Source organism: Convolutriloba macropyga, chromosome 5 (genome assembly GCF_964194025.1).
Source record: "Convolutriloba macropyga chromosome 5, txConMacr16.3, whole genome shotgun sequence".
NCBI classification, from domain to species: domain Eukaryota; kingdom Metazoa; phylum Xenacoelomorpha; order Acoela; family Convolutidae; genus Convolutriloba; species Convolutriloba macropyga.
The window spans coordinates 61,612,821-61,628,319 of NC_134472.1; the positions used below are offsets into that span (position 1 = coordinate 61,612,821).

General features: G+C 32.8%; 1 protein-coding gene across 1 annotated transcript in view; it reads left to right on the forward strand.

The window, feature by feature from the left end:
- The window catches only part of LOC142339527 (uncharacterized), a 158,451-nt gene that overhangs the window by 30,756 nt on the left and 112,196 nt on the right, over positions 1-15,499 (forward strand). Inside the window, exons 10-11 of the mRNA XM_075389630.1 lie at positions 14,714-15,030; positions 15,246-15,359. Coding sequence (XP_075245745.1) covers positions 14,714-15,030; positions 15,246-15,359 — 431 coding nt within the window. The remainder of the gene's footprint in view (positions 1-14,713; positions 15,031-15,245; positions 15,360-15,499) is intronic.

Sequence of the window (15,499 nt, forward strand, 5' to 3'; positions counted from 1 at the left end):
TTTTTTGCTCGAACCTTATTTCTCTTTCTCGCTAGTGTTTTTTTGCTCACATGCGGCATTTTGACATTGATTTTCAGTTTTTTAAAATTTTTCGATCTGGTTTTTCTTGGAAGTCACGATTTTCACGTTTGACTTCTGACTTACTTCACTCGCTGTTTAAACTGCATGGATTTTAAATTCTTTCATGCATTGAGTTACGCAATATAGTGAATACGGTCAAAGTCAAAAAAGAGATGGGATAAACTGGTAAAGCCCGGTCATTAAGTCATAGTGCATTAGGTTATAAAAGTTCAATAGAGTGTTTGCTAGCTGATATTGGTATTAAGCTTATTAACTTTCAGTTTAGAAGCTGATTCAAGTATAATTTTAGAATCTAACTAAAACTGCACACAAAATTAGCACACTTTAAGAATAAAATTAAAACACAATTAGAGTTTTAAAAAAACAGAGAAAAATTCCGTCAATTAATCTTTCTTTTTTCTCTTTTTCTGTTTCAATCCCGATGTGCATCAAGCGCGTCGATGGCGGCTATTTTCCGACAATCTGCGGGCTCTGTTTGTATTGGTGTTTGAATGCTCTTGTGACTATCAAAGGCTGGTCCTGTAATTTGGCTCTCAGACTTGTCCCGCTTTTACTTCTTCAAGCAATTTGTTTCCTTTTACCTTATTTCACATCTTATTTGACATAGCCAGTTTTATGCTTCTCATTTTGCTCAAAGTGCTTTTCAACAGCAGTTGCTTAGCTGGGAGATCTAAAATGAATTTAGTCATTACTGAACTGAAGAACGAAATGAAAATTAACTGGAAAATCCCAGAAAGAAGCACAGTTTTAGATGCTTGTTTGAACTTTGATGTACTTAGTCTTAGCTACAAAGTCTTAGCTACAAATTCCAATCAGTAATCTGTTTTCTCGATCCGAATCGTGGACACGAGAGATTCATTGGCAGCTTTTTTCCCTGCAATCTTCTTGGTATGATTTGAATATATAACCAAAACTTTTAAGGTATTTGAAAATTTAATATATGCAACTCCTGCAAACATATGTCAATACTGTTTCCACCCTGAAATCAAGTCGCCGACATAATTGAGTTACTAAGTGTTTTTTCTTACTATATAATAAAAATCAATTTTCAATGCTTCCAAACTAACTTTCAAATAGATACAATCAAAAAGTTATCTTTTATATGTTTTTGTTAACCGAAGACGTCCGGTGTTGATTTTTATGAACACATTGTCTAGCAACTGAGTTCATGCAATTTTGTGTTCCGAAGTTTTGCCTGACTTGGTTCAATAGTTCTGTTTAAGTGTCAATTTAAATTCTATTGCGATTCAAAATAAATTCTAGTGTTGCTAATTTTGTCTGTATCAGCAGATTTCTAGAAGCTCGTGCGCAGAATGCACTTGTTTATCCTGCAATTAATTTGCCAACTCAAGTGTTTTTTGTAATAAATTTTCAAAAAATATTCAGAAATTAGTTTTTTGAATAGCATTTGTCTGGCGTTTAAACGAATTTGTTGCCAGGTAAAGTATATTGAACGAATGGCCTTAGTTGTATTTTCGGCAGAAGCTTCGGCAGATTAGCATTAAATGATTTTTTTTTGATTTTCTATACTTATCTACAGCTCTTTGGGGTTGTAAAATATCTGCATTATGTGAATAATTAGTTATTTCTTTGTTTTTGAGTGCAAAGAAATATTTCAACTTGTTTGAGTTAAACGTTAACTTATTTCTCTGCAAATATTTTTCCGTTTCAACTGCATTTTTTGTGCGTTCTCAAGTAGTTTTTGTTTTCTGTCTCACTAATAATGCAGCATCTGCCATCTGTAAATGGGATTCAAAAGACTAAAAAGCGTAGCTAATGCCTCAGAAAAAATGTGTAAAGAGATTTTATTCAAATTGTCGAATGAAATGTAGTTAAAAGATAGTGCAAGAGTCAACTAAGCGGCAATATTATTCTTGTTAAGTGTTAAACAGAGTAATTTAATTTGTACGCTTTAATTTTAAATATCACTGGCAGAATTTTTTTTCTGAGTTTTTTTCTGGCCAAAAAATGGTGCTTTGTTGATGACCTGGTATATACAACATATTCTCTAATTTAAATACCCTCAAATGTTTAGGTGAGTTTTGAAGTAACAGAAATTGGGCACCACTTGTGCTATAAGTGAAATGCTTTTTAAAAATTGGTGTTTAAAGCTTCAATTCTCTTTGACTAAAAAGTGCTAATTGATACTTTCATTAGAGTCGACTGAAATTGCACGCTTATTATTTTCAAAAGCTGATATTTTTATTGATAGATCCCTAATGGAGTAGATATCTCCTATTTATCGTAAATCATTTGATGTATCAATTTTGTCAAAAGAATTTTTGGAGCCTCGTTGCTTTTGTAAATTCCTAGCTGTGCTTCTAATTAGTTTAATTTTTCTTGAATCCCTCTGAAGTTTTGTTTTTGAATAATTTTAATGATTTTTTCGGCCTATTTTGTGTTCTGCTTGAATTTCTTTTGTTCTTGATGTTCGTTTTTTTTTGGAAAAAGCTGCTTCTGCATTATCTTTCTGTGTTTTTTGAACAACTGTCTTTTTGCTATGCAAATTTAGCAAATTTAACTATGCTCTGTCGTGTGACTTACATTCGTGGACGCTTGTTTATAAACAATGTTCGCAAAAAAAAATCTTGCATCGTTGTTTTGCTCCTGCTTTTTCTGTGTTTTTGCCTCCATTCACCTGGTGCAAGATTGATTCGAATTAGTGGAGAGGTTGTTACTCTGTGATAAGTAATGTGATTTGTCAGTATACTCCTGATCGATAGAGAAAAATTGTCACTGCATGTTATTGGATTATCCTCAGCCTTTAAATGCTCTTGGCGTGACTTTGATGCTAAACTTTCAATTTTCCAATTTCTTTTCAGTTGAGATAATTCAGGTTATCTTTTTTTAGCATTAGTACATTATCTGTCACCTCTTAGGCTCGGATGTATCAAGCCTTTTCTTATCAAGAGAGTACTGTCCGAAAAAACTGTTCACAGAATATGAACTTCTGGTTGAGTTGTTGTGGTTCGTCTATTTTAACGCAGCGAGAGTCATGAAAATTTATCACCAATTTTAATACGTGCTCAAATGCTGTCATGGAATTGTTTGGGAAAGATTCGAAAGGCTCCACCTCTAGATGCACGTGATTTTTCAGATCTAGTTTTCCATGAAAATGGTGTTAATTAGGCAGCTTTTTATGTGTTATAGTTTGAAGTCACGATTACAGCAACTAAAGGGTTTTTGATCGAGTATTGTAAAACTCGGGGAAAGCTTATCAAACATTTTTTTAATAGCCGTACAACAATAGCTGAAGCTATTATTGGCCTTCTCTTGGTTTTTACGACTCGAAGAGAAGTATTGGTTTTCTTCACGTTTTTGTACGACTCGAAGAGGAGTATTGGAGAAGTTTTTTAATTGCTCTCGAACGAAGTTTGAAGCAATTATATTAGTCCTGTTGGGTCTTTTTTATGCGATTTTTCGCTTGACCGATTTTTCGTCTGACCCAATTGATTTTTCGTCTTAAACAACGGGATAAACAGGTTGCTCCCAGCGGGCATTAAGTTTAATTAGAGGCCCTAAGCCGCGTTTAGTAGTCCTTCAAGTGCCTATTGTGGTGAATCTACTGGGAAGGCCGTAGTTTAAGGTTAAAAGGTCATTTTCAGGAGTTTCTGGGACCCAAATGTTGCAATTTTTTGTGTTTTTTTTGTCACTTTTTACAATTCAAAGAGTTTGAATTGTATTGGGGCGCTGTTTTTTTAAGATGTTTTCACACACTTTTCAATAACTTTGATCTTTCAAAACGGGATAAACAGGTAAAGCCCAGCGGGCATTAAGTTTCGTTAAAGGCCCAAAGTGGGATTTAGTAGTCCTTCAAGTGGTAAGAGTGGTGCAGCTTGTGGGATGGTCTTATTTTAAGGTTACAATGTCATTTTTAAGAGTTTTTGGGCTCGAAATTGTGCATTTTTTCATGTTTTTTATGAATTGTTTTGTTAGCTTAGTCTTAGAATGAAGTTTTTAAAAGTTGATGAAGGTCTGGTTATGACCATTTTATGGGCTATAAGTTTGGTACTACAAACACAAATACGCAAAATCATACTAATTTTTGCAATTTTTTTTAAGTTTTTTGAAATTTTTTGTCTTAAAGTTTTCAAGCCTCAGGAGGCCATTGAATATCTTTTAAGGTTTGATGATAGGGCACTCAATAGTTTCTAATAACAATGGAATGGTTTTCAACATTTAAATGTTTCGAGTTTCAGCAGTTTTTTTTTGATAAAATCTGCAATTTTAATTTTCCTAAAATTTTCCTAAAATTCGAATTTTTTGAAAAATGTGCAATTTTCAGTTTTTTCTTTTATCTTTTGTCTTTTATTCAATTTTTCTTGCCTCAGTAGCCAGGTAACCTCTCTGGAGTTTGATAGTATGTTATTATGTCGTTTCTAGTGGGAAATAGAATGGTTTCGACCTCTTTTTAGAACGAACTTCTATTTTCTGAAGTTCGAAATTTTTCCTAAATTTTTTTGCCTATCGATCTTTGAGCCAAAGAATTTTTTAAGGCCCGGAATTGGGTTACTGCAAAGCCTCTAGAGACACCAAATTGATTCCAAAGATACTAATATCGCCATTTTCAGCAACATTTCGTTAAAATTTGAAATTGATTTCCTTTTTAAAATTTCTGTCATTTTCTGAGTTAATCGATCGTATCGATCTTCAAGGGCCAATGAATTTTTTGAGGTCATGTAGATATAATTCTGAACCGATTTCAGAGATAATTTTTTAAAGCAATTTTTGATGTTTTTTAAAAGATTGAATCCTATTTTTTGTTCTGAACAAACTATGATATTGTATTACTTTCCGGGTAATAGTAATATAAGAGTTTATCCGAATATGCAGAATATACACCAAATAAGATCACTTTGACACTTCAAAAAGTGCTGTCAGTTTGTCTCTTATTTCTTTTCTGTTTCAATCCCAATGTGCGTCAATTGGGTCAATGGTGGCTTTTTCCGGCAATTTGCGGCTGTGTTATTTTAAACCGATTTAAGTAGGATTTGAAAAGACGCCTATTACATACTGACTTTTCTTTTTAGGTACCATGTGAGTAAAGTTTTGATTTAAATTGTGCTTTTTGTTGAGAAATATGACAACAATTGTGAAATTTTGCTGTTTTCCTATATTTTTATAACGTTTTCTTGTGTTCTGTATAATCTAAGACACGTTTTTAAAGCTCACTATGACTTCTCTATAGTTTTACGACCATTTCAGTACTCTTTCCTAAATGATTTTGTCTTTAGCGGTTTCTACCCTTTCAATATAAAAACACGTTTCTTGTTTCTCGTAACGAATTTTTGCTTATGCGCTGTGTTCAGTGAATGATTTTTTTTGATCAATTGTTTTTAGATATTTATACAACTGATTGAGAATGTAATCTTCTAAACTATGAGTGCAAAGTAAAATTTACTATTTTCTACTTTATTTTCCTATTTGTTTTTTAACTTCCAAAATCTACAAAAGAGTCTTCTTGTTTATTTGTTCTGTTTTGCAATGTGTTTGTATTAAACTTAATCTTCTCGGACCAAGGATTTCCTTGTCAGTGATTTTTATTCGTACAATTTTTAAATTACGTCCTTTTTTGATAAATTTAAAAAAGTTTTGGTTTGCAAATAATTTTATATATGAGGTAGCACTTAGACTTTGCTGGAGTTAGTATGACTGTTTTTTGTGAACTTTAGGCTAGGTTAGGTTCTTAATAAATGATTTTTTTGCTTCTTGGGTGTTATTCTTTTCCTTTTGGTTTTTTAATCAAGATTACATAAATTTTGCCATAGTTTTGAATTCATTTTTTTTGTATCTCCAACAAAAAGAAGCCTTCTCTTGTTTTTGGTCTAAATCTTAAGCGCTGAGTCCTCTTATTTGTATTTTTTTAAGGCAATTTGGTTTGCATGAGTCATATCTGCCTTATCCTTTTTTGCTTTTGATACCCGCTTTGTGCCTTTTGTAGCGGATAGTTAATTGCGGTGCTCTGAGTTTTTTAAATAGTTTCTTATTGGTTATTTTGTGGAAATTTTTGGCCGGTAGGTTTTTTGAGCCAATGAATATTTTTCAAGCCTTAGAATCTTGGCTAGATTTCAGTGTTACCAGATACATTTTTTGTACTTTGAAAATCTGTGGTATCTAAATGTCACAGTGAGTGTCTTCTGTCAAAATTAGGTCTTACTTTCAGGGTTGTTTCGATAGTTATTAGAAGGTTTCTGGACAATCTGCAGGTTTTTCAGCTGTTTTGCTGAATTTTAGGCAAATTTTAGGCATTTTTAGCTGATTGTTGAATAGCCGCCGTCAGCCTCTAAACTGCTATTTTTTAGGCGCTCGTCGTTTTTAAAAATCGCTTTACCTTTTGATCTCGTTTCGTTTTTCATAAGACAAGATTTTCACGCTTGACTTTTCATTTGCTTCACTCACTGGTTTAACTGTATGGATTTTAATTTTTTTCACATATTGAATTACGTAATGTAGTGAATACGGTCAAAATCAAAATAGCAAAATCAAAAGATACGGGAGACACGTGAAGACCGGTCAATAATTCATAGTGCATTAGGAGGTTATCAATGTTCATTAACCCGATTGCTACCTGGCATTAGTATTATGTTTAATAGCATTCACTGTAGAAGCTGAATTAATACTAAATTGGGTTTATCCCAATATGCAGAATTTACACCAAATAAAATCATTTAGTTTTTTTTAATTGCTCTCAAACGAAGTTTGAAGCAATTATATTAGTCCTGTTGGGTCTTTTTTATGCGATTTTTCGCTTGAAAAATTTTTCGTCTGACCCAATTGAATATTCGTCTCAAGCAACGGGATAAACAGGTTGCTCCCAGCGGGCACTAAGTTTAATTAGAGGCCCTAAGCCGCGTTTAGTTGTCCTTCAAGTGCCTATTGTGGTGAGTCTACTAGGAAGGCCATAGTTTAAGGTTAAAAGGTCATTTTTAGGATTTTTTGGGACCAAAATGTTGTAATTTTTGTGTTTTTTGTCCTTTTTTACAATTCAAAGAATTTAAATTGTGTTGGGGCGCTCTTTTTTTAAGATGTTTACACACATTTTTCAATAACTTTGATCTTTCAAAAAGGGATAAACAGGTAAAGCCCAGCGGGCATTAAGTTTCGTTAAAGGCTGAAAGTGGGCTATAGTAGTCCTTCAAGTGGTAATAGTGGTGCAGCTTGTGGGTTGGTATTAATTTCATGTTATATTGTCATTTTTAAGAGTTTTTGGGCTCAAAATTGTGCATTTGTTTTATGTTTTTTTAGTTTTTTTGTTTGCTTAGTCTTAGAATGAAGTTTTTAAAAGTTGATGAAACTCTTTTGCGAGGCAAAATCACTTGTTATGACCATTCTACGGGCTATAAGTTTGGTACTACAAACACAAACACGCAAAATCATACTAATTTTTGCAATCTTTTTGAAGTTTTTTGAAATTTTTTGTCTTTTTTAAAGTTTTCAAGCCTCAGGAGGCCATTGAATATCCTTTAAACTTTACTGATAGGGCACTGCATAGTTTCTTATAACAATTGAATGATTTTCAACATTTAAATGTTTCGAGTTTCATCGGTTTTTTCATAAAATCTGCAATTTTTAATTTTCCTAAAATTTTTGCAAATTTTTGATAGTTGTTCATTATCAACTTCCAGAAAACCTATTCCACGGTCTGATTAAATGTTACTGCATGCTTGTTAGTGTCAATACAATTCTTTTAAAGATTTTAAAATTTCAAGTTTTTTGAAAAATGTGCATTTTTCAGTTTTTTTTATCTTTTGTCTTTTATTCAGTTTTTCTCGCCTCAGTAGCCAGGTAACCTCTCTGGGGTTTGATAGTATGTTATTATGTCGTTTCTAGTGGGAAAGAGAATGGTTTCGACCTCTTTTTAGAACGAACTTCTATTTTCTGAAGTTCGAAATTTTTCCTAAATTTTTTTGCCTATCGATCTTTGAGCCAAAGAATTTTTTAAGGCCCGGAATTGGGTTACTGCAAAGCCTCTAGAGACACCAAATTGATTCCAAAGATACTAATATCGGCATTTTCAGCAACATTTCGTTAAAATTTGAAATTGATTTCCTTTTTAAATTTTCTGTCATTTTCTGAGTTAATCGGTGGTCAATGAATTTTTTTGAGGTCTTGCAGATATAATTCTGGACCGATTTCAGAGCAAACTTTTTTTAAATCAATTTTTGAAATAAATTTTTTTTTTAAAGGATTGAATCCTATTTTTTGTTCAGAACAAATTATTGTATTGTATTACTTTCCGGGTAATAGTAATTTAAGAGTTTATCCCAATATGCAGAATTTACACCGAACAAGATCACTTTGACACTTCGAAAAATGGGGTCAATTTATCTCTTATTTTTTTTCTGTTTCAATCCCAATGTGCGTCAATTGGGTCAATGGCGGATTTTTTCCGGCAATTTGCGGCTATGTTAATTTTTACTGACTTAAGTAGGATTTGAAAAGACGCCTATTACATACGGAATGTTTAGGTACCATGTGAGTAAAGTTTTGGTTTAAAATGTTTTTTTTTTGTTGAGAAATTTGACAAAAATTGTGATATGTTGCTGTTTTCCTATTTGTTTTAAACGTTTTTTTGTGTTCTATATAATCTAAGACACGTTTTTGGGACCAAAATGTTGTAATTTTTGTGTTTTTTGTCCTTTTTTACAATTCAAAGAATTTGAATTGTGTTGTGGCGCTCTTTTTTTAAGATTTTTACACAACTTTTTCAATAACTTTGATCTTTTAAAAAGGGATAAACAGGTAAAGCCCAGCGGGCATTAAGTTTCATTAAAGGCTGAAAGTGGGCTTTAGTAGTCCGTCAAGTGGTAATAGTGGTGCAGCTTGTGGGTTGGTATTAATTTCATGTTATATTGTCATTTTTAAAAGTTTTTGGGCTCAAAATTGTGCATTTTTTCATGTTTTTTTAGTTTTTTTGTTTGCTTAGTCTTAGAATGAAGTTTTTAAAAGTTGATGAAACTCTTTTGCGAGGCAAAATCACTTGTTATGACCATTCTACGGGCTATAAGTTTGGTACTACAAACACAAACACGCAAAATCATACTAATTTTTGCAATCTTTTTGAAGTTTTTTGAAATTTTTTGTCTTTTTTCAAGTTTTCAAGCCTCAGGAGGCCATTGAATATCCTTTAAACTTTACTGATAGGGCACTGCATAGTTTTTTATAACAATTGAATGATTTTCAACATTTAAATGTTTCGAGTTTCATCGGTTTTTTCATAAAATCTGCAATTTTTAATTTTCCTAAAATTTTTGCAAATTTTTGATAGTTGTTCATCATCAACTGCCAGAAAACCTATTCCACGGTCTGATTAAATGTTACTGCATGCTTGTTAGTGTCAATACAATTGTTTTAAAGATTTTAACATTTCAAGTTTTTTGAAAAATGTGCATTTTTCAGTTTTTTTATCTTTTGTCTTTTATTCAGTTTTTCTCGCCTCAGTAGCCAGGTAACCTCTCTGGGGTTTGATAGTATGTTATTATGTCGTTTCTAGTGGGAAAGAGAATGGTTTCGACCTCTTTTTAGAACCAACTTCTATTTTCTGAAGTTCGAAATTTTTCCTAAATTTTTTTGCCTATCGATCTTTGAGCCAAAGAATTTTTTAAGGCCGGAATTGGGTTACTGCAAAGCCTCTAGAGACACCAAATTGATTCCAAAGATACTAATATCGCCATTTTCAGCAACATTTCGTTAAAATTTGAAATTGATTTCCTTTTTAAATTTTCTGTCATTTTCTGAGTTAATCGGTGGTCAATGAATTTTTTTGAGGTCTTGCAGATATAATTCTGGACCGATTTCAGAGCAAACTTTTTCTAAATCAATTTTTGAAATAAATTTTTTAAAGGATTGAATCCTATTTTTTGTTCAGAACAAATTATTGTATTGTATTACTTTCCGGGTAATAGTAATTTAAGAGTTTATCCCAATATGCAGAGTTTACACCAAACAAGATCACTTTGACACTTCGAAAAATGGGGTCAATTTATCTCTTATTTTTTTTCTGTTTCAATCCCAATGTGCGTCAATTGGGTCAATGGCGGATTTTTTCCGGCAATTTGCGGCTATGTTAATTTTTACTGACTTAAGTAGGATTTGAAAAGACGCCTATTACATACGGAATGTTTAGGTACCATGTGAGTAAAGTTTTGGTTTAAAATGTTTTTTTTTTGTTGAGAAATTTGACAAATATTGTGATATGTTGCTGTTTTCCTATTTGTTTTAAACGTTTTCTTGTGTTCTATATAATCTAAGACACGTTTTTGGGACCAAAATGTTGTAATTTTTGTGTTTTTTTGTCCTTTTTTACAATTCAAAGAATTTGAATTGTGTTGGGGCGCTCTTTTTTTATGATTTTTACACACATTTTTCAATAACTTTGATCTTTTAAAAAGGGAGAAACAGGTAAAGCCCAGCGGGCATAAAGTTTCATTAAAGGCTGAAAGTGGGCTTTAGTAGTCCTTCAAGTGTTAAAAGTGGTGCAGCTTGTGGGTTGGTATTAATTTCATGTTATATTGTCATTTTTAAAAGTTCTTGGGCTCAAAATTGTGCATTTTTTCATGTTTTTTTAGTTTTTTTGTTTGCTTAGACTTAGAATGAAGTTTTTAAAAAGTGATGAAACTCTTTTGCGAGGCAAAATCACTTGTTATGACCATTCTACGGGCTATAAGTTTGGTACTACAAACACAAACACGCAAAATCATACTAATTTTTGCAATCTTTTTGAAGTTTTTTTGAAATTTTTTGTCTTTTTTCAAGTTTTCAAGCCTCAGGAGGCCATTGAATATCCTTTAAACTTTAATGATAGGGCACTGCATAGTTTCTTATAACAATTGAATGATTTTCAACATTTAAATGTTTCGAGTTTCATCGGTTTTTTCATAAAATCTGCAATTTTTAATTTTCCTAAAATTTTTGCAAATTTTTGATAGTTGTTCATTATCAACTGCCAGAAAACCTATTCCACGGTCTGATTAAATGTTACTGCATGCTTGTTAGTGTCAATATAATTGGTTTAAAGATTTTAACATTTCAAGTTTTTTGAAAAATGTGCATTTTTCAGTTTTTTTTATCTTTTGTCTTTTATTCAGTTTTTCTCGCCTCAGTAGCCAGGTAACCTCCTCTGGGGTTTGATAGTATGCTATTACATCATTGCTGGGGGGCAATGGAATGGTTTTGACCTCTTTATAGAACGAACTTCTATTGTCTGAAGTTCAAAATGTCTAAAATTTATTGCCTATCGATTTTTGAGCCAAAGAATAATTTAAGGCCTGGAATTGAGTTACTGCATAGCCTCTAGAGACACCAAATTGATTCCGAAGATACTAATATCAACATTTTCAGCATCATTTCGTTAATATTTGAAATTGATTTCCTTTTTAAATTTTCTGTCATTTTCTGAGTTAATCGGTGGTCAATGAATTTTTTTGAGGTCTTGCAGATATAATTCTGGACCGATTTCAGAGCAAACTTTTTTTAAATCAATTTTTGAAATAAATTTTTTAAAGGATTGAATCCTATTTTTTGTTCAGAACAAATTATTGTATTGTATTACTTTCCGGGTAATATTAGTTTAAGAGTTTATCCCAATATGCAGAATTTACACCAAACAAGATCACTTTGACACTTCGAAAAATGGGGTCAATTTATCTCTTATTTTTTTTCTGTTTCAATCCCAATGTGCGTCAATTGGGTCAATGGCGGATTTTTTCCGGCAATTTGCGGCTATGTTAATTTTTACTGACTTAAGTAGGATTTGAAAAGACGCCTATTACATACGGAATGTTTAGGTACCATGTGAGTAAAGTTTTGGTTTAAAATGTTTTTTTGTTGAGAAATTTGACAAAAATTGTGATGTGTTGCTGTTTTCCTATTTGTTTTAAACGTTTTCTTGTGTTCTATATAATCTAAGACACGTTTTTAAGCTCACTATGACATCTCTATTGTTTTACGACCATTTCAGTACTCTTTCTTTTCTAAATGATTTTGTCTTTAGCGGTTTCTGCCCTCTCAATATAAAAACACGTTTCTTGTTTCTCGTAACGAATTTTTGATTATGCGCTGTGTTCAGTGAATGATTTTTTTCGATCAATTTTTTTTAGATGTACAAGTGATTGAGTATGTAATCTTCTAAACTATGAATGCAAAGTAAAAATTTACTGTTTTCTACTTTATTTTCCTATTTGTTTTTTAACTGTCAAAATATACAAAAGAGTCTTCTTGTTTATTTGTTCTGTTTTGCGATTTGTGTGTATTAAACTTAAGCTTCTCGGACCAAGGATTTCCTTGTCAGTGATTTTTATTCTTACAATTCTTAAATTACGTCCTCTTTTCATAAATTTAAATAAAAAGTTTTGTAACCGGATATGTTTTTTGTAATTTGAATATCTGTGGTATCTAGATGTCACAGTGGGTGTCTTCTGTCAAAATTAAGTCTTACGTTCCGGGTTGTTTCGATAGTAGTTTGAAGGTTTCTGACAATTAATATGAATTTTATGCCAATCTGCAGGTTTTTCAGCTGGTTTGCTGAATTTTAGGCAAATTTTAGGCATGTTTAGCTGATTGTTGAATAGCCGCCGTCAGCCTCTAAACTGCTATTTTTTAGGCGCTCGTCGTTTTTAAAAATCGCTTTACCTTTTGATCTCGTTTCGTTTTTCATAAGACAAGATTTTCACGCTTGACTTTTGACTTACTTCACTCACTCGTTTAACTGAATGGATTTTAATTTTTTTCACATATTGAATTACGTAATGAAGTGAATACGGTCAAAGTCCAAAGAGCAAAATCAAAAGATACCGGAGACATGTGAAGCCCGGTCAATAATTCATAGTGCATTAGGGGGTTATCAAAGTTCATTAACGCAATTGCTACCCGGCATTAGTATTATGTTTAATAGCATTCACTGTAGAAGCTGAATTAATACTAAATTGGGTTTATCCCAATATGCAGAATTTCTACCAAATAAGGTCACTGAATTTTTTTCGCTCTCAAACGAATTCATTTTTTTCTGTATCTCCAACAAAAGGAAGATTTATCTTATTTTTGGCCTAAATCTTACGCGCTGGGACGCCAAAAAATGGTGTAATGTTTTCTTGAGTCCTCTTAATTGCAGTTTTCTTTTTTGAAGGCAATTCGGTTGGCATGAGTTATATCTGCCTTATCCTTTCCTGCTTTTTGATACCCGCTTTGTGCCTTTTGGAGCGGATAGTTAATTGCGGAGCTCTGAGTTTTTTAAATAGTTTCTTATTGGTTATTTTGTGGAAGTTTTTGGCCTGTAGGTTTTTTGAGCCAATAAATATTTTGCCATCCTATGAATCTTGGCTGGATTTCATTGTTACTAGATATGTTTTTTGTAATTTGAGAGTTTGTGGTATCTAGATATCACAGTGAGTGTCTTCTGTCAAATTTAGGTCTTATTTAAAATGATATGCTTGTTTTTATGTTAGCTAGATTTGATATTTTCTTCAGGTGCGGTAAAGAATATTTGTTTTAAGACAAAACATAATGGTTTGGGCCGTTGTTGCGGTTTTGCTGATGTTCCGGCGCTTCGAGTTGCTTTCGGAATTCTTCCGGCCATGTTGTTTTTATTTCGTCGTGAAGTTTTGTTTCGACCTTGTGACGTCACAATCACTTGAAATCTGCTTTTTGCTCATTCGGTCATGAAAATTCAACTAAATTTTGTGTGTGACGTCATTTTTCACTCATAGAGCGCGGTTTTTGTTCAGTAGCGTTAATAAATTTCTTGTCACACGTGACTTACATCACTCTAAAATTATAACTTTCGGCTTTTGAAATTGACTTTTCTTTTATTTCAAAGAGATAAGGTCTTGTGACTGCGTGTCACTCTAATTGAAGGTTATTTGAGGGCAGCTAGTAGAAGCAGCAATAAGTTAAACAGATTTTGAATCAAATTATAACATTTCAGCATTTAATAAATTACTTGTTACTATTAAAACGCTGGTTATTATTGTTTCTTTTACTATCTCTTAGAGACTGCAGATCTACTTCTATGTTTCAAGCTTCTACAAACTTTCTTTCAAATTTATTGGGAAAGGAAGTTGTAAACTGTATTTTTTGCGCAATTTTTGTCATAAGAGTTTCAGAAAACGGAGAGAAAAAAAGTTTAAGCCACACCTTTTTCAAGCCATTAGTCTGCAGTTTGTATCCTGACTCCTTTTCCTCTCTCTCAATTAAAACTCTTTAAAAATTTTTTGTTATGAATTGAATTTTTTTCGTTTTTTGTTTTTTTTTCAATGCATGCAAAATCTTTTAAATATTTTCGTTTCAGCTTTTTGGTGTGAAGTTTTTCCGCGGTCAATGTATTTTATATCAAAGGATAGATGAGATTGGCTGCAATTTATTGTGCAATTTAGCAAAGTTTGTAACAATTTGGGCTTGTATTGTAGACTTTTAGGCTTGTAGTCTTTTAGGCTTTTTTGCAAGTTTTTCTACTTTTTTGTCCGCTTCGCGCAGGGAGGCTAGCTACCCTAAGCATAAGCTAGCTACTAGCAAAACCAACACCTTGCTAGTGGTTTGAGAGAAATTGAGGCAATGTTTGTATACAGTTTTTCATTGTTTAAAGTCATGGATTTCTTGATAGAAACGAATCAAAGGTTCAAATTTTTTTTAATTAAAGGAAGCAGTAGCAGCTCACCTAAAGAAATTGTGACCGCTAAACCCAAAGCGAAAAGCCAGGGTGCTACGATTAACCAGCGGGGTCGTGTAACCAATAAGTATCCACAACATATCGAGACACAGAAAGATTACAATTTGGACTCTCAAGTGGTTGACGATATATCTCCGATCAGACCAATGAGAAGGGAGCGCAGTGACAGTGCAGGTCGTGGAGTTATCAGAGGATCCAGACAGCATAGCCGGAGTCCAACTGGAGGATTGTCTGAATCTCCTCAGAAATACTCTGAAGTCGAACTGGTCCTGGTCGACCAAATCAAGGTAATGATTTACAGGAAAGAGAAGTCTAATTTAATTTGACAGAGTGGTCTGGACCGAAATTCGAAAAACGGAACTCTTTCTGGTCGACCAACTCAAGGGAGATATGCTTGAAAAGGAATACTTTCGCTTAAATTGAGCGATACTTCTGGACCTAAATGAATTGGTACCTGTGGTATCTTAGCGGAAAATAGTACTCCATCTTGTGTTGTCTTTAGGATGAGATGAGAATGAAGGAAATCAATTGGAGACGAAAAGAGGAACAACTGCTGAAGGAATTCCAGATGCAAACTGAGGCTCTCAGCCACGACAAGTTCGCTCTCCAGGCACAGGTACAACACGCAAACACATAATAGTTAAGTTAGCGTTCATTAGCTCTCAAACAAAGATTCCGGCAATAATTTTTGTAATTTCGTTTTTTAAATACAATTCATTGTTTGATATTTAACAGCCGCCATCATGTTCTCAGCCG